We start from the raw sequence: 27,265 nt of genomic DNA, 5'->3' as shown, positions 1-27,265 counted from the left end.
GTTGTTGTGTGTGTGTGTGTGTGTGTGTGTGTGTGTGTTTGCTTTGCATACCATCAAAAATCTCCAGTTCATCAAACTGTTTCTCGCTGTGGAACATCTCTACATATATATTGATGGTGTAACCTAGGAAACAAGACCAAATTATTTACAAACACATCCAACAATTTGCAATATGCCATTTAAAGTATGCCATACACAACCACACACACACACACACACACACACACACACACACACACACGCACACACACGCACACACACACACACACACACACACACACACACACACACACACACACACACACACACACACACACACACACACACACACACACACACCTTTATACATATTTATGCTCAAAGAGCAGATGCACATTCAGTATATTCACACACAGCCTTGCAAGCCTCACTTTGTCACATTCTGTATTTTACAGTACCAGCACTTCCATGCATTATACAAACCGACTACGGGACATACAGACAGTCTTTACCACTGTACAAAATATACAAACACAAATAAAAATGTACACACATTTTCCTCACACGTAACTCTAAACATACAAACTGCAGTCCAGACACATAGAGTACTGGCTGAATCCTCTTGACCACTGTACCTGGAACCATATGTAGCAGCCAGGAGCATGTCTGGCTGTTGGGGTAGTTGTTAGGAAACCCGGGGCTTAGTATCACTCCTGATGATGAAGACCGCTCCTCATTAGCTGGGCACTGGGCTGGAGTGGCAATAGATCAAATGCAGTCAGAGTGATCAAAAACAGTAAAAACTTTTTTAGAGGTTTTTTTTTTTTTTTTTGGTGTAAATGGCTACTTTTTAGCAAATCTCTTTTCCAATGTGTGTCCTTTCCATCCATCCCTCCATTCTTGATTAGGTGCCCACTTCTTTTATCTGTATCCTTTGTCCAACACACATGCAAAAAGAGCTCAGCTTTGGAAATGTATGTTTTAAACTTGCTTTCATGTGTAGGGTTCATGTTTGGGCTAAAGCAAGACGTGTGAATCTGAAGGCCACATGACCATCTTCTGTGCCTTTAAAATGTGCCCATTTATTAGACACAAGCTAGACAATGGAAGCCTCTCCCAGGGCTTTCTGTGTGATGATGGTTTAGAAAACATATAAAAGAAGCTGAACTTTTGTGTAGGGGAGCACTTTGGTTGCATGTCCTCTTATAAGAGTTCTGGCTTATCTTGCTCCTGCTTCACAATGGAAAGGATATTTTGTTCATGGTGAAAGTTGAGCATCTCTTCAACACAAAAAATTATTTTCTCAACCCGCAGCTGGTACTACTACCACTACCACTACCACTACCAGCACTTCACAGTTTGGGTGTTAATACTGCTAACTAAAAACCATAAAGTGCTCCTTTCCTGAGGTCTCTTTATTCTTAAAATCAAAGGGCACATCCATGTCACAGTGAACTGCTGTACTACTGAAGAAACATATTCAATAACTTTTGAAATATATAGAGAGTTATAATGACATAGTGGAATAGGTTTGCAGTTGTTATCTAACATTTTCAAATTCAACATGTAACACTAGGGGCTCTATCTTGCACCCGGCCTAAAGCGGCGCACAGCACAGCGCAACTGTCATTGCAAGTTTCAGACAAAAGCAGTTGTCATTTTCAAACCCATGTTGTGTAAGTAGCAAATGGACTAGTACCCATCTGTACGCCGTTGTGTGTTTCTTAAAATTAGGTGTGGTTAGGTGCATTGTTGGCGCATTTCTATGGTAAGGCAGCAGAAAGTGATTACGCCATTGATCAACAAAAACCTGGTCTAAAGCAGCAGTATTTTCCTGCTATTTACAGGGTGCATTAGTCTGCAGTTATATTTGCAGCGGCTCAGTGGTTAATCTACGGATCGGTCATAAAAATAAAAATTCGTATTAAAAACAATTTCCTCACCCATCCAACAATGAGGAAATATATATCACATTCTCTACAATGTGGACACAGAAGAGCTGCTGATCCCCTACTGCTTCGCTGTGCACATTTACGCACAAGGAACAGTAACTTCATTCATTATTTCAGAATTTAAAAGTTAAGTTCTGTTTCCTCTGTCATGTTTAAAACTAGTTATGCGCTGTTGCTTAAAAGTCCCAGGATATTTGCTGCAGAGACATCACTGTGCATATGGAAATGTTTACAATTACTTGATGTAGTCTTTAATCATCAAGTAAATCACTACAGAAAATACTCACATACATACATCAACAACAATACCTGATTTAAAAAACAGCAGACTACAGGGTGTCTGACTATCATTCATTTAGATGTGTGGCAGGTGAATGGTTCAAGAGTACAAGAGGACTTAGATAGGACAGAGGATTGGGAGACGGAGGAGTTGTAGCTTTGTGCATGAGCTGATCTGATTCCTCAGCAGAAAACCACTTGCTTCTCTAATTAAGCAAACCTGGTGTTTAAATATCAGTGCTGCAGGCACACCTGGTATTTAAAGGAAATGGGAGAATACACTAGACATTGGTTTCATTCAAGTTATACCCATGACTAATGAAGAGACTACATACAACTCCTTTGCCCCTTGCGCCTTATTTTATGCCTAGATTATTTGCCATCTACCTAGAAATAGTGCTGTTGGACATGATCTAAATACATTGTGCCATGCATGTTTAGACCATGCGTCATGGATCATCTAAAAAGGGCCCTCGGGTTGGTAGACAATGCAACACTGTCAGTGCCTATGGGGTGAAATTATTGTATATGCGATGCTGCTATTGAATTTGTCATAAAATAAGAATCTTTAAGAACTTTGATCCATCTTAGCACAACATCCATACATCCATCCATATTCAACCGCTTGTCCTTATCGGGGTCGTGGGGGAGCTGGAGCTGATCCCAGCTGACATCGGGCGTGAGGCGGGGTACACCCTGGACAGAATGCCAGACTATCACAGGGCACATAGAGACAAACAGAGACAGACAACCATGCACAATCACATTCACACCTACGGGCAATTCAGAGTCACCAATTAACCTAACACGTGCATGTCTTTGGATTGTGGGAGGAAGCCGGAGAACCCAGAGAAAACCCACGCAGACACGGGGAGAACATGCAAACTCCACACAGAAGGGCCCCAGCCGGGATTCAAACCAGAAACCCTCTTGCTGTGAGGCGACAGTGCTAACCACCAATCCACCGTGCCGTCTTAGCACAACAGTTCATAGTAATTCAATGTTTGAAGATGTTTTATTTCTGCGTGTATTTTCTTCAGTCTGCCTACTGTAACGGACCTTTCTCAGCATGTTGACACATCATAGACGCAAAAGCACAGGTGTAATTGATAACATTAAACTAGCATGCACATACAGTATACTGTGTATACGCTTCAGGAGTTGGACTGCATTACCTTGACACGTTGGGGGTGGGGCTTCAAAAAGCAAATGGGAATTGAGTTTACATATCAGCTCTGCCTTTCCAACCAGTGTGTATCCAGGTAAGCAGCGATAATTCACAATATCACCTAACACAGGAAAATATAAAACCTTTATTAAGCCATCATAGATTATACATTTAACACGTGTTTCTGTACAGTTGAGTCATGATGTTCCTTGAAATCCCTGGGCAAATCATATTGAAAGATAGATTCCGATTTTTAGGTCTCACACACTCAGGATATTTTGCATTAAAATTCTGGGGAAATAGCCTCAAATTGTCCTTGTCTGACATTGTTGCATACAGTGTACACGTTCACAGCATGGAGCATGGACCTTAAAATTGTTAAACAGACCAAACAATAACATTCTGCCTTTCTTTGAGTATGTTCACAGATTGTATAATTGGATGTTAGACTGACCGACAACAAAGCTAGTGATGTCTCTGAGGCACTCCACTCCAGTTTTGTGTATGTAAAACTCACAGTACATGCACTCCAATGTCCTGAGGGCTTGTGAGATTTCTATGTATGATTATCCCAAACTAGCTCCCTTTGGTCTTCACTCTGTCACAGAGAATGACTTCACTCCTGCTGTGAACAGGTGCAGGCCCGGTGGTGTAATGACCGTGGCAATTATTTGACATCATCTTTATTAATCAACATTCTGGTGTACTATCACTCTCAGTATCACTGTTGTATTCGTCCTGTTAGGAATATTATATCTAATGACACTTTCTAAAAATATCAATAAGAGGACTAATGAGGTCTTTCATGCCCCTGGAATTTGACTTATGCAGTGAAAATGTATAAATCCCCCAAATCAACAAATCCTTCAAAAATCAACTAACTTTTCTCACTTCATAAAAAGTTGACATTTCTAAATGTGAGTTTTCTGCAGGGTAAATTGATCTTGCTGGGTTTGTACGAATGTCTGCTTTTTTCAAAATTACAATTCCTGCTGATCTTAAAGGTCACCGAACCCTTAGAGTAAGATGCTTTGAGCAAATCACATAACATAGAGCTGAGGGAAAATTGAGAACTTGACAAGCGATTATTTCTCTCAAAATTGATGTTTTTATATTAAAGCTTGGTAAACCATATTTGGTGTTACATTTCAGTACAGTACAGTAGGTAGAAAGAGGCTGGTCCACAATGTTTTAGACTAGTTTAACATAATTCAGACAATGCATATAGAAAACAGTCTTTGTGGACAAATAAGTAGTTAGTTTTTGCAATAGTCCTATTTATTATCCAAACATTACACACCAAAGTTGCTTGTGGATAACATCTAAGTGGTAATCAAATGCATTTGAAACTAGCTAGCAAGCTGGCTAACGAGATACAACATTTACTACAAATCCCATGAAGACCTTTTAGAAATGTTGGAAGACTTATATTTTCTCTGTTGATGGAGACAGCTATTTGCTCCTGTTAATGCTAAGTAACATCAAACACAGACGCAATTGGCATATATCTTAATAAAGAACTATTTTGCATAGCATTATGCTATTTGTAAATGTATTGCTCTCCTGTTTCTTTCTGTGTGTCACATACACAAACATACACACACGCAACACAATGGTATACTAAATGGATTTTACTAAGAGCATGTGGCTCAGCTTCACCAAAAAAGCTAAATATGATTAACTTTGACAAACTAAGGTTAACCTGCTGTATTTAGTTTTGCTTGTACAAAGTAATGTGGCCATTAGTGGAGTCATTTACAGTCAGCAGAAAAATGATCTCCATGAGCCTGATCAGGTCATTCATCAGTCCTGTCATTTTGATCTTAAGATGTACCAGCTAGATGAGGATGATTTTGTTGGTAATTTAGAAGAATCTTGCAAAACAATTTGATTGAAAACTTGTGCTAAATTAGTCACATGTTTCATGCAGCTGTCTCATTAACAGTAAAACTGTCTCATAGATTATGCTATTATGGTGAGAGGTTATTATTTTTTAGGAAATACTTTCAGTTTCTCTATTGTCAACAAAGTAAATCAGTGCATTAGGAGCACTTTCCTTCACTTAGGATCTTTCAACTGATGTTTTACTGTATCAAAGGCTCATAATAATATTAATCCAGATAATTACCTATCCTGAAGTCTTCATCTTCAAAGATCACCTCTGCATTCTCCACAACAGGGGGAGTAGGGCATTTCTTCAAACGGTAGGCTGGAGAGAGGTTTAACACTTTAATCAGGTACCATAGTTTTCAAATAAAAAAAATATAAATACATTTAAGTCTACAGCATTGGCATATTTTCCCATTTGTGGGAAATGGGGGTGATTTGTGAAGGTGTGATTGTAACAATTATAACAAAAGAATGCATTACTGTTTTTTTTTTTTTTACTTTTTGGTAGTTTAATTACCCCAAAAATGAGAACCAGAAAACAAAGATGTTGCTTCACTCTTCTTCCTTCTGTAGCTGTAAATTAGTTTATTGACATCAATAAAAACAAGCAGTGCGGTTGCCTCTTTGGTAAGAGCATCCATGTAGAGACTGTGACAGTTGGATTGATGTGATTAGTGATCTTTATTGTTTAAAACAGCCAGTCAGTTCTTTTCTGCCTCAAGAATGTCCTAGCTGCCACATACTGGGGTGGGCCACTGTTCACAGAACTTGAATGTGTAGTGTGCATGTTCATGTCTTTCCCCTGCTTGGTTAAATCTAGAGAGCGACTATGCATTAACTGTAAATTGAGATGCAATTATTATTATTATGAATCTGTATCTGTTGTCTGGGCATCATGATTCAAAATGTAGAAGACAGTAGTATTTCACTGAAAAAAAAACAACTCAAATATGGTGCCGATTCGGCCGGGATGGCCTTGTGGGGTCAAAGAAATACTATGTGATTTAATTCACAAGCAAAAGTGCCAAACTCAGCATGAACTTCAGAACAACTTTAGAAGTCAACTCATACTCCAAGAAATGGTTTCAGTCACATGAATAACAAACATAAGCAAACAATAAAGAGATTCTCATTAATTATTCAACCTGAAACCACATTTCTTTCTATTTCTCCACCTGCATATTGAGGGGAAAATATGGTTTCCTACAGCAGTTAAGTGAAAAACCTATTTCTTTTCAAGTGAGAAACATTTGTTGTCAAGCATTGTTGATTTTGGATGGGTTTTTTTTGTTTTTGTTTTTTTTTAAATAATAATTCACTGGTTCCAAAAACATATGTTGACCTCAAGAAACTGATACAGGTAGTATTTACATTAAAAAATATCCAAAAATGTTGATCAAAAACAGAGTTTGCATGTTTCCCTCAAAAACAGTTGTTTGATGTTAAAGAAAACAACGAGCAACAAACTGTAGAGTTGCACCCTTTGGCCCTGGGACTGTATCATTGCTACAAAAGCCACACACCAAGCAGAATAAGTGTTTCTTTCTTTTTGTTTTTCATTTCATTTTACAAATAGTGAATAGTTGCAGGGTAATGGAGAAAGCATCTCTCTTACAACTTTTTTTTGTTTTTTAATGTTCTGACCTTATCTCTTATAGCCATTCACTGATTATTGACTAGACACTGCAAAGCACTACTCACACTGATACTGAGACTACATCAAGATGTACAGTTGTAGTGCCAGCTTTTGCCAGTGTTCAAACTCGGTACATGGTATATCTGTCTCCATATCTGTGTATTCATATGCGTCTCATCTAGTTTAGTTATACATATATATTAAAGGTAAATATCTGTGGGGGAGTGTGTTTTTGTACCATGAAAGTTGAGAATGAAGAACCCTCCAGTTGAGAAGTCAGAGTGAAAGCGGATCAGGACCTTCGGGCTGGTACTGTAGGCCGACTCTAATGCAGTGTTGCCACTAAAGACTCCCAGCTGAGGACTAGACGTATCTGGGCCATCCCTAAATACAGAGAGAGAGAGAGAGAGAGAGAGAGAGAGAGAGAGAGAGAGAGAGAGAGAGAGAGAGAGAGAGAGAGAGAGAGAGAGAGTTAGAACAAGGAGAATTGACAATGCTTAAACTGGAAACAGGATATATTTTAAATACTGCAGCAGAGGGATCGATGAGAGAAACCAAGAGTCACATACTAGTTGACAAAGAGGCAACTATGCATATGATACAGAGTTAACTGCACTTTGATTTACAAATCATTGATTCTTTACATGGAGAGCAAAGCCCTCCACTAACAAGATTCAAATATAAATTTGTCAAATTTTCAATATGCACAGTGAAATCAGGGCATGACATACTGGATACACACAAGGATATGTTAAATGCTTAAATACTTTAATAAAAAAAAAAAAAATATAATAAAAATTGTAAAAAAGTGTAAAGTGTAAGTATTAGAAGAAAGAATGTAAAGGATAACATTTAAAAAATAAAAATCATATATATATATATATATATATATATATATATATATATTTATACAAAGTATATGTGTATATTATTATTATTATTACGGATTCAAGTTAAGCAGACTGACTCTGGGCTTCTAACTCTACTACAGGTAACCTGAGGATAATTTAAAACCTGAGGATTTTTTTTCATTTTCTCTTTTTCTCACCTCAAATATGTTTTATTACAAATCTACAATTATCTCCTAAAAGTGCCTGTGTAGATTCCTGATAATGGAAAGCCATGATATTGAGGAAACCCCTTAATGCTAAATTGATCAGATGATTAAAAGTCCTACTGAATAAATAAACTGCTGACAAGTGTCAAATATCAACAATGTGCTGGTACATGCGTGCCAAAGCTCTAAAGGCAGGCCAGGGATCAGGATCAGTGTCAACTTCTTATGAAATGCCGTTATAGATGTGCTTCCACTGTCTGGATCTAATTACAGAAAGGAAGAAAGACCAAAAGCAGCCTTATTAATAAAATAAAACATATATCTGGTACGTCCACATGCTTGTTCATTGAAAGGGCAGCAAACATATTTCCGTTTCTCCTCTTTGCTTTTATTTCGACAAGTGCATTAAACTAAGCCTGTGGATTTAAGGCTTAACTTTCCTCATTAAATATTGAATGTTGCTGAAAGGTTACATTTTCTAAAGTTCCTAAATGCCCAGTTTTAGGTTTTTAATCAACATGCCATTGGATTAAACAAGGGTTTTAAAATTTTAATTCATGAAGAGTGCCTGGGATCTCTTGGCTCCTCAATAATTCAAGGCCCTCGGAAGGTGTTGGAGCTCATTTGAAGTATCAAAATGTGTTATTTGGGTCATTTAAATTAGAACGCAGTTAGAATTTTGTGGCTCTATTTTTGCTTACAGAAAAATACACAAAGCCAATCGTTATATATTAATCGTTATATATTAATCTTTATATATTAATCGTTATATATTTTCTCATATCCTCAAAGCAATTTCAGTCAAAAAATTGTTAACCTTGCCTTAGCCTTTTGCTTATTGTATTTTCTCATATGCAATTACATTTGCAATTACATTTTTTAAAAACATGTTTTTGATTGTATTGTATATTATTTAAACTTATTTCTGAAAAGTGCAGACATTCTACAACAGCACACATGTGAAACTCATTTAGTGAAGTCAGTACCCTCAAGCCCATAAAATGGCTCTGAGCAAAAAAGCTGGTGGTATGAATTTCAACACCTGACGGAATCTCCCACATATTTAAAGTAAGCCTTTAATAATAATAGTAAATGAAGAATAAAATTAAGTTGGATTTATTAAGATTCATCTGCTTCTCTATAAGGCAGCAGTTTACACAGATAATCCTAATATTGGTGAGGGAAAAAAAACTAACTTTTGATAGCTTTCTTGAATTGAGCAGGTGCTCATTCTAAAATATGAGATAGCAGAGCATTTGATCACTAAACCTCATTTAAACCATACTGTAATTAAGATGGTTGACAGATTGGCCCGAGTTCATATTTTTTTTTAAATTGAAATTATTGTGGAATTGATGACTTTAGGAATACCTGCTCAGGAAAATGTGTATTAATTGTATTTACTGTAGTTTGAAGCTTTTGTAACACAGTTGACAATTCTTCATTTTTGTTTCTAGAGACGAAACATGAACAGGAAGAAGTGATCACATGATGCAGACTATTATTGCAGATATCTGCTGTTAACCTTGCCTTAGCCTTTTGCTTATTATTATAATATCTGAATCATACAATCACAATGTGGACATCCAACTTCAAGAACGAAAGACAATGATAACATAACCATGTCCCAGCTGAGTGCGTCACTTTTTAGTATCCCTTGGAATCAGTTTTTCCGTTGTGTTGCAAGCTTCTTGCAGTGCTTTATTTAAATGCAGAACATGCATCGTCAAATTTATGTTTTTGTGTGTTGTCAAATTGGTGATAATGTTTCTTCGTTTGCTTGTGTTGTGTATATTTGACTATGTTTTTCTTAATTTGTTTTGATTTGTAATGATTCACCACCAACCACAGCACTTTCTCCCCTTTACAGTAAAAGCAGTGCACCCTGTGCCACAACACTCTAAGAGTCCTACAATGGAGAGAACAGTGGATCCAATCAAAAACATCTTTGCAAGTAAACTGACGTCTTTATGGAGATGCAAAATGGCCTTGTGAAAGAGTTAGATGAGACACTACATTTATATAACAACAATACTGTGATATGAGAACATGTACTTATGGGACTTTATGAAAACATAGGGCTCTATCTTAAATGAGTGCTATTATTTCTGGGGCTTTATGACTATACAATTTACTTACTAAATGAAATGAGCTTAATTCATATTTTCTACATTGATTTTTCTTGTCAGCACTGGGAGGAAAATATTACATAAAAGCACCATGTAGTATATCAAATAGTATCAACTTTGTAAAACATGTTAAACTAAACTACTGTGTTGCTCTGGTGTTAGATCCATAGTCCACTGTTAGAAATGGTTGAGTGATATTAGGCAACAAGCCAATCTGCAACTGGTGGCAGACCACAGAGACAGTTTGGCTTTGGTCCCTGACATCTGGAAGCAGCTGTCGTCACATAAATCCCAGGGGTATACAGGGCACAAACCAGAAGACACAAATCACTAAGATATGGAATATAAAGGACATCGTGCTGCACAAGGCAATGACATCCATCACAAGTTTGATTAATGAGAAACCAGAACACGAGGAGGCTGGTGGAGGAAATCAGCATAATCACACACAGCAGCGGTAGAATGAGTGATCAGAGAAGTGGAAGTGTAGGCTCCTCAGATCCTAAAACCTACCTCATTGACTTGTTTGAATGTGAGGTGATTGTAAGTCAGCTGTTACTGATGGCATTACAGAAATTCAGCGCTCAGCCTGAACTAAAGTGACGCTCTGTGCACACATTACTCTGCATGACCCCTTTCGGTCATTGCCCTGCATTTTTAGTACACACAAAAGACCATTTATATGTACAGTGACTATATGAAAAATACTTTAATTAATAATAAGCTTGCTTTGGTGTGCTTATTGAAATCCAGTGTGACACATTTTGCGATCAAACTCTTGAAGTTAACCGTTAAAAGTTACACATTTAATAGAAATTATGATCCCAATCAATTCCTCATTAACCCAGCAGCTCACACAGGGCATATTTTGTCTCCTCTCATTCTTATTCCAACTGAATCCACAAATGCAAACAGTCAAATGCCCAAATCACGACAAAAGTAGTAGCCCCCGATCTTAAGCTCTAAGTACAATGACATAATGTCTGTAATAATGTTTTAGAGTTTTGACTGTATGTAAAATTATTATTTTTCAATTATCACCATACTTGGCACAGAACATCTATGGACAAAACAGGAAAAAGTCACCTTCTGACTTTTGATTCAGTTTTGCTATAGCTGGCCCTCAGATTCTGCTCAAATACTGTGGGCAGGGTTTATATAACAAACACCTCCTGGACGCTTTGTGCTAATGCAACCACATTCCGGTTCCGGCGCTGTGTAAAGCGGAAGCCAGCAACAGTTGCTCTCTCTCCTTTCTGCACTTTTTTGCTATTTTATCTTATTTTACTGTCTTTTTATTAGTGCTTTTTCCTGTAAGTCGCCGTGCTAACCTTAGCCAACTATGTTCGTTAACTTTCTTACATGTTTATTGTCCATTTGTCTCATTCTTGGGACTATTTTTGCCGACCGCGTCTCCGTCTGGACGCAACAATGCAGCGGCTCCATTGTTTACACCCGTGAACAGCTGTTGTCGCTAGCATCAACGGCGCTCATGCGGGAGAGGCCTGAAATCCCCTCAGAACTGAGGAGAAAGTACAGGGGATGTAAGGCTGGATGTAAACACCGGGAAAAGAAGAGGAGATATAAACCATCTCTCCCTTCCATCACCATGGGGAACGTGAGGTCGCTGGCTAATAAGATGGATGAGCTGGCGGGCCTGGTGAAGCCTCAGTGGATGTATCGTGTGAGCAGTGTGCTGTGTTTCACGGAGACGTGGCTCCACGAGGACATCCCGGACTCTAACGTAACTGTGGACGACTATCAGACTGTTCGGGCGGACAGGAGTCACCGTGAGGGTGGCAAGAGGAAAGGTGGGGGACTTGCTATTCTTATTAACAACAAGTGGTGTCATCCTGGACACGATACTGTAAAGGAGCGTGTGTGCAGCCCGGACATTGAGCTGCTTGCCGTGAGTCTTCGGCCTTACTACCTGCCGAGGGAGTTTTCACACGTGATCGTCCTGGTTGTTTACATTCCTCCGACTGCGCGCGAGTGACGTCATCCACACCGTCGTCGCGGGGCTTCAGACACGGCACCCAGACGCATTCATTGCAATATCTGGGGACTTCAACCACATCACTCTGGCTGCAACACTCCCCACTTTCAAGCAGTTTGTGGACTGTCCCACCAGGGAAAACAAGACACTGGACCTGTTGTATGCTAATGTTAAGGAGGCTTACAGCTCCACTGCCCTTCCTCCTCTTGGAAGATCAGACCACAACCTCATCCACCTGCAGCCCCTGTATAAGCCCCAAGTCCAGTGGCTTCTTGTGACCACCAGGACTGTGAGGAGGTGGTCACAGGAGACCGATGAAGCTTTACAGGGCTGCTTCGAACTTTCAGACTGGGATTTGATCTGTAATTCACATGGAGAGGACCTTGATGATCTTGCGGACTGTATAACAGGATAAGCACAAACTCCAGCAGAGATATTTAAAGGACGTGTGGAGCGGCATGAGGAGCATCACTGGCTACAAACCATCTGGTAGCCAGACAGTAGGAGGTGGTACTGAACGTGCCAATGAGCTGAATCTGTTCTTCAACAGATTTGATGAAAGGGCTCCCCCACGGCTCCTCCACAACCATCCCCCTCCAAGCCTCCAGCCCTGCTGACACCCCCCCCTCCCCTTCAACTCCTTCCTGATTTTGCACTACCTGTCCCCTCCCCCGCGCCATCACCTCTCTCCACCCCCGCCAACACACACAGCAGACAGACCTTCACTGCAGAGCAGGTGAGGAAGGAGCTGTGCAGACTCCGCCCAGGCAAGACAGCAGGTCCTGACGGTGTCAGCCCGAGCATCCTCAAAACATGTGCGATCCAGCTGTGTGGAGTCCTGCAGTACATCTACAACCTTAGCCTGAGTCTTGAGAAGGTCCCTGTGCTGTGGAAGACATCCTGCCTGGTACCAGTGCCAAAAAAGGTGCGCCCCAGCACCTCCGAAGACTACAGACCGGTGGCGCTGACGTCGCACCTGGTAAAGTCCCCGGAGAGGCTGGTCCTTTCACTTCTTCGGCCCCTGGTCAGCTCATCACTGGATCCTCTACAGTTTGCCTACCAGCCAAGACTAGGTGTGGAGGACGCTATCATCTCCCTGCTCAACCGTGCCTGCGCCCACCTGGACAGACCGGGAACCACAGTGAGAATCTTGTTCATGGACTTCTCCAGTGCGTTCAATACCATCCGGCCTGCTCTGCTGGGACGTAAACTGACGGCGATGCAGGTGGACCCTCCCCTGGTTTCCTGGATTAAGGATTACTTGACGGGTCGACCACAGTATGTCAGACTGCAGGACGGAGTGTCTGACACTGTGGTCAGCAGCACTGGAGCTCCACAGGGAACTGTTCTTTCCCCCTTTCTGTTCACCCTTTACACCTCAGACTTTCAGCTCCTCTCTGAGTCCTGCCACCTGCAGAAGTTTGCTGACGATTCTGCAATTGTTGGCTGTGTCAGTGAGGGTAAGGAGGAGGAATACAGGGGCATTGTGGACTCCTTCGTCGACTGGTGTGCAGCTAATCACCTGATTCTAAACGCCACCAAGACTAAGGAGCTGGTGGTGGATTTCCGCAGGAATAAACCTGCCCCCACACCCATCTCCATCAATGGCGTGACTGTGGATGTTGTCCAGGATTACAAATACCTTGGAGTATACCTGGATAACAAACTGGACTGGTCCAAGAACACTGAGGCTGTCTACAAGAAGGGCCAGAGTCGTCTCTATTTCCTGAGGAGGCTCCGGTCATTCAATGTATGTAACATCATGCTGAGGATGTTATCAGTTGGTGGTAGCCAGTGCCATCTTCTTTGCTGTTGTGTGCTGGGGCAGCAGACTGACGGCAGCAGACGCCAAGAGAATCAGTAAGATCATCAGGAAGGCTGGCTCCGTCCTGGGGTTCAAACTGGACTCTTTGGTGGCGGTGTCTGAGAGGAGGATGCTGTCTAAACTGCACAGCATCCTGGACAACAACTCTCACCCTCTCCACCATCTGCTGACCTCCAGCAGAAGCACCTTCAGCCACACACTCATTCTCCCCCGGTGTTATACTGAATGCCGGAGGAAGTCTTTTCTTCCGGTGGCCATCAAACTTTATAATTCATCTCCCCCGGTCAGGTAAGGAACAGTGGAGAAAATGTCACTTTGTCACTTTATATCATCACTACATCAATTTATTCAGTTGTACTGTCACTTACTGCTGCTACACTTTACACTGTCACTTTATATCACCACTACATCACTTTATTTAGGGGTACTGTAACTTACTGCTGCTACACTTTACTGTGCTTTACTGTAACCTCGTTCTGTAGGAAATGCTGCTACATTTCACTGTGGTTTACTGTAACGTATCTTAATATAATGCTGCTACACTGTACTTTACTGTAACTTACTGTAACTTACTTCAGTATGAAAGGCTGCTACACTTCACTGTGCCATACTGTCACTTAGTTCTGTAGGAACACTTTAACACTGTTATCACTTATCGCTCCTACTCACTTATTTAGTTTGTACTTATTTTATTTCAATCTGCTGCTTAACTGCACGGTGCGTATTGTTGTATATTGTATATACTTACGCTTAACCACAATGTCTGTTGCCCTCTGTCACACTTAGTTAATTGTTTGATTTATTTTACGTTAGCTTTATTTTGATTTGATTATGTTAGCTTATTGTGCCAAGTACGGTGATAATTGATCCTTTCCCACCTTTGTACTGAAACTGTTGCACAATAATTTCCCTCGGGATAAATAAAGCTTCTTGAATCTTGAATCTTGAATCTTGAACACTTGGTGGACATGTCAAGTGCCATCCAAGGGAATGCAGTGTTGAGTGTGAAGTTGATCAGATGAGCAGTTCTCGACAACACTGCAAGCAGCACTTCCAGGGATTAAGCAATCGTCCCGTTTCAAACACACACTGGCAAGCCCCCCAACAGCACCACTTGCAGCAATACTTGGAAACATGCAGTCGGCCAATTCCGAATAGGCACACGCTCCAAGCAGCCACACCCCAAACGGGCTCTGCACTTGTGATCAAAGCAGGATTTTGGTCATTAATTCTCTGTAAAGCCTTTGTACCTCTCGCATTGCATCAACTTTTCAAATGAAAAGCACACTTGTTTCCGTCTGGGAAAATCAAAACGACCCAAAGACACACCAAAAAACACCACAAGGATATAAAATAGAAAATAAGATCTGACGAAGAACAGGTGAGCATTGAGCGCATATCCGTCAAAAAGAAAGATGGCCAGAGTCACTGATGAAATAACCTTTGATCTGACTGACAACAACTGCAAGCCAGTTACAGGATGGACGCTCCCCCTGTGCTGACATCACTGTCTTTCAGTGCAGGCGTAAAACAAAAGGAATGTTTTAATGGGGATTTTTTGCAATTATTAATGCCAGTGATTTTTTTAATATTGAAATTAGTAATTTATTTTAGACACACATCAGATACATCTAAAGATCTGATCTGACTGTATCTTTAATGATTAACCAGGACCCAGTGAATTGATGTGGGTTCAGTACTCCTTGTGGCTGTAATGCAGTGGCAGTAGACCTTTGGATCGCCCTCTCTAAATCTTTCTAAGGCTTTGGAAGGTAGATGCTATCCCACTGGCTCTGAGCAAAGCACTCTTTTCTTCAGTGTCAGCCCCCAGTCACTTCCAAATATATTCATGTGTTGGAGATACAGCAATAGTCCATCATTTATGCACTAATCTCATATGACAGATGTCTTTTGGTACACTAATCTAGGAATGTGATTTTAGATTTTTTTTCCCGGTGAAATGTGCCGAAAACACATGAATCCCCAGAATCAATTTGCAACTGCAAAATAACTTGATGCTGCGCCTCTCCACAGCTATATCCATGACTCTGCTAGCTGGCGAGATTGAAAGTGAGTAGTCACCAAGTGCGAATGCATTACTTTCCCACTGCCTGCATTTCAACTACTCACTCCTGAGAGCTTGAATAAAAGGCTGACCACACACAAGCACTATCCTACTGTAAACCTACACCAAATGATGACAGGACCCAAATCGTACTTGATCTTTAAATAAATAAATGTATTGTTCTATATTATATTTTACAGAAAACTCAAACTATTAAGTGAGAAATGTCTCTTGGATTGAACCAAACTTGTTAGAACCAGCAAAGTCCCGTTGGATTTGTGAACCAAGCTCCACCACTCCTTTCATTACATTTCCTACTCCCCACTGAATCTCATCATTATTGCCAGAGTTCCTGAGCCCTTTCTGGGTCTGCGTATGACCATGGTACTGAGTTAGATTGAATTGGTCAGTGGTCCCATTGTAAATGCATTACTCTCACATTCCCTATTACAATCTTACCTCCACACTGAATCCCATTATTACTGCATGAGAGTCAGAGGAAGTAGGCATGGAGGTATTAGGAGTGTATGGAGCTGTGATCCCTGTGTATCAACCTTTCCTTAAATAACTTCAAATGGCTTTGTGTATATGTCCCTGTATGATAAAGTCATAAACAGCTGACACAAAGTCATAAACAACTGACACTGATATATGTTTGAACAGGCAAGACTGTGTGTGTGTGTGTGTGTGTGTAAAAGATGTAATGAATAATAATGAAATCAATACCAGGAATAAGGTTACCATCAATAAAATGTATCCCAAGATATCTGCGTGTCTGAGGGAGAAAGTGTGAAGAAAAATAAGTAAAAGTTGATACAACGTCTTATTAGTTTTCGATAGAGACGGGATATATGTAAATTTAAGACTTACCTGTCAGTGTTGCAATCAGTCCAAGGATAAAGGGCAACATTGAAAATAAGCTTGTACATTTGGTTGTATGTGTGTGTGTGCACGTAAGTTCAAGTGTAAGAGTAGACTAAGACTTACCAGACAGCGATGTAATCAGTGACAGGCTCTGTCTGCAATAAGGTAAAGTTGATATAAACTCCATGGCCGTGGGGAACGCTGATGAGCCAGCTGCAGTCTTGGGAGTTAGGGTATTCATTGGGATACTGAGGTGAATAGATTGTTCCGTTTTCAGCCGTGACATTATAGCCGCAAGGAGCTGTAAAAAGCAGAGTTATGATATTATCTATTTGCAAATCTGTCACTTTCTTCTAATGTTCTATACCTGCAAGGAGAAGGAGACAAGAATAACTGTCGAACTGTAGACAGTGAAAAATTGGTGTTATTTGTACTAGCATTAGTAAAAGCAGCAGCAGAGGTAGTAACAAGAGTAATGCTTGTGCTACTGATTTATAGAATAAATGATCTAAGTGACAGAGGAATATTTACCTTCAACTTAACTGCTTACACTGCTGTTTTGTGATGCCGTTGATAGATTAGATTAAATTTACTGAAATTTAACTAGAATGACAACATTTTCTTAATGTCTACACTTTAAATTACTGTTGGTACCTGAGGGATGGGGATGTTTGCGGGGTAAAAATTACAACAACATGCCAGTTTCAACGCAACATGAACTGACCTTCTGTATATTAGAAATGCAGACTTATTTTACGTCTTAATTTTTATCATGGCATATACTTTTACCCCATAAAAATACATTCATTTCAGAAAGTCTTCTCACCCTCACAACGTGGAAATGGATGGTTCCACTTCCGGTTGGTCCCATGAAGGCACGTTAGCACTGGGTGTCCAATCAAAACATACCCAGGGTAGCACTGAAAAGTTACTGATTGGCCAGCGCTGTAGTCACCATTGATGATGTCACCGTTGGGAAAAGGAAAAGGATCCTGGCAGTTTTGAAGTTCATAGGCTAAAGACAGAGATGAAGAGAAATATGAGGAAAATACTCAAGTTTAATTTCAGATTCACCTGATTTTTAGGTCCGAAAAAAATAAAACACGACTGTAAGCAGGCATACAGTCATACTCAGATTAACATAGTGGTAGTGTGTATTTTTGTTCCTCTGCATTCTACAGTGTAGCTTCATGTGGGTTTCATGCTTCTTGTGGTTGGCGCAGTGAGTAGGCAAGCACGGTCCCTGGTTCTTGCTCAGTAAACACATCATCAAAGCACTCCATTTTTAAAACCTGTGAAATCTGAAACGGCATGTATGCGCTTCCGGGTCCTGCATCTAGCATTGCAATGTGGTCTCTGTGCAACCCTGTCCACAATGTTACAAAATCTTGGACTGGAAGGAGCATTAAACAAATATATGACCCACAGAGGCTACAAGTAGTAAATGCAGCAACATCAGCAGCTCTAACCTCCTTCTTTACAGTTATATGGCACATGAATGCAGACTGTCTGGTAGAAGCAGGATCTAAGATGAAGGAGGGAAGAGCATACAACACATCAAGGCGCAGGATGTGTAGAGACACACCGCTAGACCATCCCAAATCCAGATGGAATATGCCACAAAGGATGTTTAAATACGTCAGGACTAAGATCACATGGGACTTCCATGTACTGACGGGGAAAGAAATATTGACAAAACTAACTGGACATTGTGGAGATACAATAGAAAGAGAAAAACAAATGGTGACAGATGTAGAGGTCCCATGTGAAAGCAGCATCAAGGGGAAGGAATATAAGAGGATATAAAATACAAACTGAAAGAGGAACTAGAGAGAATCTTTAAAATGTAAGCCAAAGTGTCCAAGTGGTGGAGACTACAATCAAGAAGGTGCAATGTCAAAACACTAAAACTGGACTCAGAGCTCCCTAAAGGTTTTATTAGTGACATGTCAGTCGAAACATCAGCGAGCCGGTACTTTTTATTGCTTTTTTTGGCACTTATCCCACTGAGGTTTTGTGGATGTGCACATGGCAATCCAGCCTATTGAACCCTATACCTCCTCTGCCTAGAGAACAGAACCTGAGTTTGTGTCATTGAGAGGTGTAGGTGTGAAAGCACCCAGGCTGGAGCACTACCAATAGTGCTTATTCAATGCCATTGAGGGTAGTATGAGGAATCTCTGGGTTTTGCATCTACAAAGATCCTCGCTGCCAGGTGAGAAGAAGTCACCAGTGCTACTTCATGTGAGGAAACATGTCCACAAGCTCCACAAACCAACAATACGAGTTAGCAGTGACAAAAGCTACAGTGTGAGGGGGAAAAAGGCAAAATTATCATGTGCCTGTGAATGTGACTTAGCTATGTAAGTTAGTAAGCCTTGTTCTACTTGCTGGCATAAAGGTCCACAGTGCATCTCTTGTGTCTTTGAAGTGAAGTACTTAGAGCTACAAGTAAAGCCTGCTGGACAAGATGCCAGTCTCTCACAGGGGCTTACTAACAATCCATCTCTTTTAATGATGAGAGCAAAGCCGTAAGGTTTTTTTAAGTCTTTAGCATGACTCATCCACAGATCAAAGCTCAAAACCTCATAGCAATACGTTTTTTCATCCTACCCTTCTTGGAGTGGGGAAGGCTTTGTATTTTGGCAACTACGTTTGGATGTTAATTTATTCAGAACATTTGAGCAGACCATTTCTTTTTTTTTTTTTTAATAATTCAAGCAACCATCTTGTGTTCCCAAATTTGGAAAAACTAAACAGTAGGCTCAGTTTGAATAAAGGTCTTTTTGCTCAGCCCTTGAGGGTCCACTTTCAACTGGAAGCGCCTGCAGTAATACCTCAGGGTTTGTAGCCCTGCAGTCTGCAGTCTGCAGTCATTGCCTTAAAAAATAACATGTGTCGACAGTCAAAAGTCACATGTGAACTCACCCTGATACGTCAGTTTGAACCCCGGCCTGTTCTCTGAGTGGTCACTGTAGAAGTGGATGATTGTCAGGTGCGTAGTGCTCAGCAAAGGGGTAGGGATCTGCGAGCCAGTAAACTGTCCAATAAGAGCCGAGCTGTGTTGTGGTCCAGCCCTGACCTCTAGGAAGTCATGGTTGTCTTCAGAAGAGAAGTTTTGAAACTGAATATGGGCTCCTAGAATACAAACACAAATTATAATAGACTGTGTACAATACACAATAACAATACATGAGAATTACAACATGTTTCAGGATCTTTAATTCCATGCATACAGTACGTATATTATGCCATACAATTTATATTTCCATATTTGTATTTGGTACTTGTTGTTTTATATATATTTTTTTTTCATTTGAGTGTCTGCACCATAGCTATAACTGCAATTTTGTTGTCTGAGACAATAACAATAAGACTGTCTTCTTATCATTTGAGTATACTCAGCAAGGCAAGTCAAGTTTATTTATAGAGCATCCTTCAGACACAAGGCAATTCACAAGTGCTTTACAGGGACATAGAAATACATTAATCATAAGACGTTCAGAAAACATTAAATTTGCATTTGAAAGACAATAAAAACAAAAAGTAAAATCAAGCAAATCAATAGTTACAGATTAAAAAGAGGATAGGTATATAATTTATTGGAAAGCTGAAGTAAACAATACTTTTTGAAGCCCCAACTTAAATGAGCTGACAGATTTAGCAGACCTATAACTATCAAACCAATACTATTATCATTTCTGAAAATATATCATATCAACTAACATCTAACCATAATTAATTACACACCCGGACATGTTTGCCATGCACACAAAACAAGTCGCCAAACAAAAACATCCGTTAAGTAGTGTCATTTAACAGCACACACGATGTGTCAGCCACCAATTAAACATGTGGTGAAGCTTTTAATAAACCATGTGTTGCTGCTACTGAGTTTGTACTAAAAAAGGTCTGTGTTTTCCAAATACACCAATAGAAGTACTTAAGTACTTTTAAGAAATGCGCTTCCATCCCATAATACTTACCATATCCAGTTGGCAGGGTAATTTGCCAGGTGCAGTCCAGGTTGCCGGGGTAGTTGCCAGGGAAACCTGGACTGAGGATGACACCACTCATCTCAGAGAACACCCCGCCGCAACGAGCTGACAACACAAACCCAGCAAGCACATTGTTAAAAACAGGCAACGCATGAGCAATGTACAGTAGAGATCATTACTTTATCCACTGTGTGATTACAGAAAGGTTACACCACAGCGGCAGCAACCAGCAACCAGAGTGGTTTGAGCACCCTTTCGCCCTGAAATGGTTAGATTTGTAGTATTGATATTTACACTCAGTGGCCATTCTATTAGGTACACCTGTACACTCTAATGCAGTTCAATACAACAGCTCTGCTAAAACTTATATCTTTACATAGTTTACATCACATTGTACCAAATAACCCAATCAATAAAAGAAAATGTAACTTCCCAATGCCTATAAAAGTGCAATGCAGTCCAGTACAACAACACTAACTAAGACTTCAATGCTAAAACATATTATTGAATGAAAATTCAAAAACATTATAGGCATCCTATAAATATACTTTAACGCACAACAAAGGTATTGCTGGACAATAGATCATACAGGGGTAAACCTAATAAAGTAGCCACGATAATATGTTGTATTTAAAAGTTTTCAAATATCACATTATTTGGAAAATAAAATGGAATTCTGTTAAAAGTTATGGACTTGAGATGATTGCTAATATTTTCTTTATTTTTTTATTTGTCTTGTATTTAACAGTTTAGAGGTTCCAGGTAGGGTTAGATACAGTAATACTGATATGATGCATTAGATTCATTAAAATATATAAATAAAATACAAATAAAAACAGTATTATTAAGTTAATGTCCTTGGTGTTTCCCAAAGTATTTAAAACCAATGGTTAGGAGACTGGATATCATGTTTAAAACCCCAAATCTAGACTTATGGGGGACTTTATGGGGGCCATGGGGACCATGTGTGCTGAGTCTTATAAATCCTTAAAAACCTATGGTGACAGACATATATTTTAAATCTTATGTCATCCTATTATGGCACACCCTTTCATTGACATATCTGTACATGATTTGGTTTATGTAAGAGACTCTGACTGAAACAGGAAATGCTGGATTCGACACAAACTGAAGGGGGCTATGGCAGGGCTGAGTTTAGTTAGTCCTGACATGTCAAGGTTGAGTTTAACTGGAATTGGCTCACCAGTCCTGCTACAAGTTTTTATCAAACACAAACATCAATGTAATTGAGGTCCCTTAACTCTACTGCAGAAATTAGGAAGCCTTGGCTCTCAGCACAGTGTAAACAATTTTTTTTGTACCCAGCAGGTATATTGATCTTATACTGCAACAAGCTACTTACTTCAAATAATCTGATTTCAAGGTTATAACAATAAATATACCTATAAAGTCATAGTTGATTAACAACTACACTTTCTCATTCAATCATTACTATTTATTAATTTGATGAATAATTAATTTTCCTTGAGTTTGTTAGAGTGAGTGGAAGCAGTGTCATTTTACAAAATATTCAACTGCAAGAATTCCTTATATGAATCTAATTTATAATTTAAAAGATGGTCTTGTAACAAAAATATTGTTATTTGGCAGTATTCAATGATGTGCAACACAAGGATTCCACACACTGACATTTCATCAACTTACTTCAGTAAACACATTTTGTATTACCCTTAAAATGGAAACTAAGTAATCAAAATAATTAGGAGGTGGAGGTTTCCATCGCTTATCAACTGGAATGCTTCAGTCATACAGCCTAAAAGTTCAACGTGAACCTCCAGCACCAGCAGGGCATGCTTTTTATACCATTGGATCGATCATTCAGGACCCAAGCAGAGCAGAATGTGTGTATGTGTGTGTGCGAGTTACCTATGCAAAGAGGAGGTGGGTAGTTCCATCGACGCACAGTGCCTGGCATGCAGGAAATGTGAGAGTGGCCCTGAAAGTGTGAAAGTGGAAATACAGTGGGTTAGGTTCAAAAAAAGAAAAAAAGTATTTCTACTTTGTCTAAGCAAATTACAAACGTTTTGGAGTGCATTTTAAGGCCCCATATTATGCAAATTTTCAAGTTAATACAAGAACATGTTGTAATATTCAAAAAAATACATTATTTTTCTTATACTGTTGGTCTAAATATACCATATGCCCATACCAGCCAGGGAATGAATGTAACAGCACTGTAGCAGAACTTTCTACCTATACAGGCCTGTGTGCATTTCTCTGTAAACTGAAAATCATACTTTAAAAATATGTGTATAGCACCTCGACAAGCTTCATAATAAAAAAAAAGACATGGAAATCCCACTTTCTAAAATGTGGGAGCTTCAACAAAAGTCAAAATTAATATTGTATTGCATGCTTGCTAATTGTTATTGGCAGCAGTTTGTGTCTGTAAACACATTTTCACAATATTCACTCTGCTTCTAATAAACATTGGAAAATAAATTTTCTGTTGAACTAATATCAGCCATAATATGTGAAAACCATTAGTTAACAATAGACAGTCAGTATCCAAAAACATAAACGTACATGTTTATTTCTCTGTTTGTGTGTTTGTGTGTATTACCTGTAATGTGTACCCAGGTTCACAGGTGAATGCCACCACCTCATTGACCATATATCTGTCCCCTGTTTTGATGCCACTAGCTGGGATCATTGGCTCTGGACAGGTGGTAAGACCAACAGCTACAAAAAAAAAAATAAAAACAATAAACTTTGTCATCACTATAATTCATCATTAAGTTTTCTTTTTAAGGATTGCTTAGCCTCTGGTTCAAGCGGACTCTGAACATATGACTTGAGCCAGATATGGACAGAAAAATACAGTAAATGTGACATGATCATCACTTCTCTAAGTTCTAGACAGCTAACCCCACATTGCTGTTGTGACATTACTTATCAAATATATCATGGCCAACTAAAAATATATAATTTATTCTACACTACAATGACAGTAAAACAGGTTCCCTCTTGTGTTCTCTACCGTCTTTGCTTCAGTACTTGTCAAGAAAAACTTTATCATTTATTTTTCCCATCACTTGAATGTGTTTTAAACACAAAGGAGAAAACTACAATATTTAGATTAACTTGATGAATAACTGATGTGGCACATGAATTTACAAATGCTCTTAATATTGTTTATTCTAATGCACAAGAGCCTATTTATGAATTGACAACTTTTTTACGTCATCAGCAGTGACAGTGGCCTCTAAAGTGTACCTAAAAATATGTGAAGGTAACATAATGAGTTTGGTTGTGTATTCCCAACCCAATAAAGGTTTTAAACATATCCGTAGAAAGTTTGACAGCAGCCAGTCCTTCATCAAATAGTCGGTAGGAGTGTATGTGTGTGTATGTGTATGTGTGCGTGTGTGTGTATGTGTGTGTGTGAGTCTGCTTGTCTGCCTCTGTGTTTCACTTGGAAACTTCCGCAGGAGACCGCCCAAGAACAGTTACTATAGCAACACAGGGGCGGAAGAGGGATAGAGAGTGAAAGAAGGGCAGAGAGAGGAGTGAATGTTTGTTTGTGTGCTTGTGTGTGTGTGTGTGTGTGTGTGTGTGTGTGTGTGTGTGTGTGTGTGTGTGTGTGTGTGTGTGTGTGTGTGTGTGTGTGTGCTAGCAACCTTCTCCCTTTTTTCCCTGGTTATGACAGAGCCGTGATGCCCTGTAAAATGCTGACAATACCACAAACCTCCCCACTAGGGCCACTAGACTACAGCTAGACAGTGTCAGCATTTACGATACTTTTATTTTGGTTTATTTCAAGACGGACAAGGGAGAGAGACGTCTCCCTCTGCCCTTTAGAGAAAAAGGCCCTTTAGTCAGCTAAAAACAATGAAAACATCATCAACAATCATTCACGTGGCCCTAGCAGATGATTATGTCCACTTACACAGGCTGAGACAGTGCTGCAAAACTGACAAGGATAACTTTTAACAGCAAAACAAAGACAAAGGTGTTGTGTTTTTTTTCTGCTTCTGTTGGAAACATAGTGGAAAACAAAGTGTACAGTGAAACATCAGTGTGAAGCACATACTGTGTCAGAAACAGTTTCAGAAATAGTTAGGGCGTATGGTAATGTTGGTGTCTTCGTTCTTATCATTCATGAAGAGGTAAGTTGACCGATGTCGGCAAAACGTCCTTTAATGAAAAAAGTTAAAATCTTACTTTAGGAGAGACCTCTCAGGCAAACCTGGAACAAATTATGCTACAGATTAAAAAGGTGTTAGCACTCATTTTAGATAAGCAAAGCTATCAACTGAGTCCTGCAATAGCTCTTATGGTGGTGTTATGTTTGATATATATTTTTGAAACTGAACTTGGAAAACTTCTAACATTAGGTAACAGCATATAATGTAGGGCAGGGAGATTTATCAGATGTTATTTTCAATAACATTTTTGTCTTCCGACTATTATGAAAACCAGAAAGTCAAGATAAAACAATTATTGTGCTGTATTCTGTTTCGCAATAATAAATCCAGAGCACCCCTTTCCTTTACCGCAGTGCACTTTTGCCTGTGTGGAATATGTTGAATGTAGGTATTGTTTTTCAGTTGAATTATATTTAAAGTTCAAGAAAATCCCCATACTTTTTTAAAAGTTTAATAAAGCCATGATGTTCCCAAAGTAGTTGTGTGATATAATCTTGATGTCAATATGTTTTGTCTCGTTATGATTATGATTATTCCACATTGGCACACGGAACCCAGACCTACACGACCTGATTAGACTGAACATAATTTGAAACTCAGCCTGATTCAGGTCTCAAGTTGGGTCTTGGTTATGAAGCACTAAGAGGACTCATAAATACCTCTAATCCCAACCTTCCTGCTGGCACAGTTCCACCCAAAATCTTTCCAAGCCCAAAGAGACTACCACCTGTACCTGTTTTCAACTCAATAATATATGCGTTGCAGGCCTAAGCAAAATAAACACTGAAACAACAACAACATAGAAAAATGGCTTGAACCACACCAAGTACCATTTTCATCTGAGGGTTATTATGATACTGTACAGGATGTTCAGATGTTAGTGTCACATATGGATGTGGCACATCTAGGAATAAAGCCAAACTAAAAAAGATGAGGGTTTACGCAAAGATATAGACATGATAAACTCCCTAAAAGAGACCATTCTTCCAGGGTCTCATTTCTAGTGATGGCTTCTTGACACAAAAAAAAAGAAAATACAGGCCATCGACCCACATGTGTGTGCACTCACCTACACATACACCAATACACACAGAGAAATGCGCGTGCTACACACACACACACACACACACACACACACACACACACACACACACACACACACACACACACACACACACACACACACACACACACACAGACACACACAAACACACACACACACACACACACACACACACACACACACACACACACACACACACATACACACACACACACACACACTAATGCTCACACACATGCTCACAAAAGGGGACATGTTCATTGATCTAGAAGTGATTCTAAGCTAAAACAGCAACAAAGGAATGAAAAGCACAACCATGCCCTGACAGGTGTGCATGATGTTAATATCTATGTCTATACCTTTGTCTGTCTACACATTTGTGTGTGTATGTGCCTTTTTTCTTTTTTAACGTATGTGCATAAATAACACAAGCAAAATAACTTGTTTATGTACAGGACTGAGTCTATGTGTTTCCCTTTACGTCCTTCTACTGTAGGTGTGAACTAGGTGTGTGCTCGAATTTAGGCCTCAGTATGTGTGTATGCTTTCGGCAGTCCCAGTTCAGGTCACTGACTCTTGTTATTTGATGTTGAAGATTTGGCTCCAATGATGTGTGTCTGTGGGTTTGTGTGCATTTGTGGTTTCTGGTGAGAAGCCAACCACTTATTTTACCTCAGCATTTCTCTTTAAAACTCTCTCTCTCTCTTTCTATCTAACACTTTGACTTACTCTTGTATTCTAGGTAAAATCCTGCTGCCACCACACTGATGTCACTCTGAAAGTGCAGAAGGAGCTGATTGGACGTTGAGTTGAGAAGAGCAGGAGCAGTGGTTCCTGTAAAAGACAGAAATAAACATTTATCAGAATTTGACCAATAGCGTCATCATTTATGTAACACAACACTGGACCTACATGAAGAAATTACGTTGAGATGGTTTTCATCAAATCACAAGATTTTTACCTAAGCGACACTGGAGACTTAAAACCACCAGGATGGCCACATGACCAGTCATAACATACAGTTCCACAAATTTAAAAAGAAAGGATGTCAAAATATTAAGTTTCCATAAAAGTCTTGATATGTTGGATATACGTTGTGTTCTCTGTCTTAACCTCTGTGATTTTCTATCAGTCTTGCTAAGCCAAAAATCTCTTCATTTATGTTTGAATCCCAAGAAAGAGCAGCTGGAACATT

General features: G+C 39.5%; 1 protein-coding gene across 1 annotated transcript in view; it reads right to left on the bottom strand.

Annotated features, from left to right (window-relative positions):
• The window catches only part of LOC310948137 (CUB and sushi domain-containing protein 1-like), a gene marked incomplete at both ends in the record, with an annotated part of 443,680 nt that overhangs the window by 46,854 nt on the left and 369,561 nt on the right, over nucleotides 1–27,265 (bottom strand). Inside the window, 12 exons of the mRNA XM_083915161.1 lie at nucleotides 52–123; nucleotides 615–731; nucleotides 3,386–3,499; nucleotides 5,507–5,587; nucleotides 7,143–7,288; nucleotides 16,964–17,141; nucleotides 17,667–17,855; nucleotides 19,769–19,978; nucleotides 20,827–20,943; nucleotides 22,726–22,795; nucleotides 23,423–23,541; nucleotides 26,800–26,904. Of these exons, the coding sequence (XP_083771287.1) occupies nucleotides 52–123; nucleotides 615–731; nucleotides 3,386–3,499; nucleotides 5,507–5,587; nucleotides 7,143–7,288; nucleotides 16,964–17,141; nucleotides 17,667–17,855; nucleotides 19,769–19,978; nucleotides 20,827–20,943; nucleotides 22,726–22,795; nucleotides 23,423–23,541; nucleotides 26,800–26,904 (1,518 nt within the window). The remainder of the gene's footprint in view (nucleotides 1–51; nucleotides 124–614; nucleotides 732–3,385; nucleotides 3,500–5,506; nucleotides 5,588–7,142; nucleotides 7,289–16,963; nucleotides 17,142–17,666; nucleotides 17,856–19,768; nucleotides 19,979–20,826; nucleotides 20,944–22,725; nucleotides 22,796–23,422; nucleotides 23,542–26,799; nucleotides 26,905–27,265) is intronic.

This window comes from Echiichthys vipera, assembly GCF_963691815.1.
Source record: "Echiichthys vipera genome assembly, chromosome: 1".
Taxonomy (NCBI): Eukaryota; Metazoa; Chordata; class Actinopteri; order Perciformes; family Trachinidae; genus Echiichthys; species Echiichthys vipera.
This window is presented reverse-complemented; position numbering and strand designations above follow the sequence as displayed.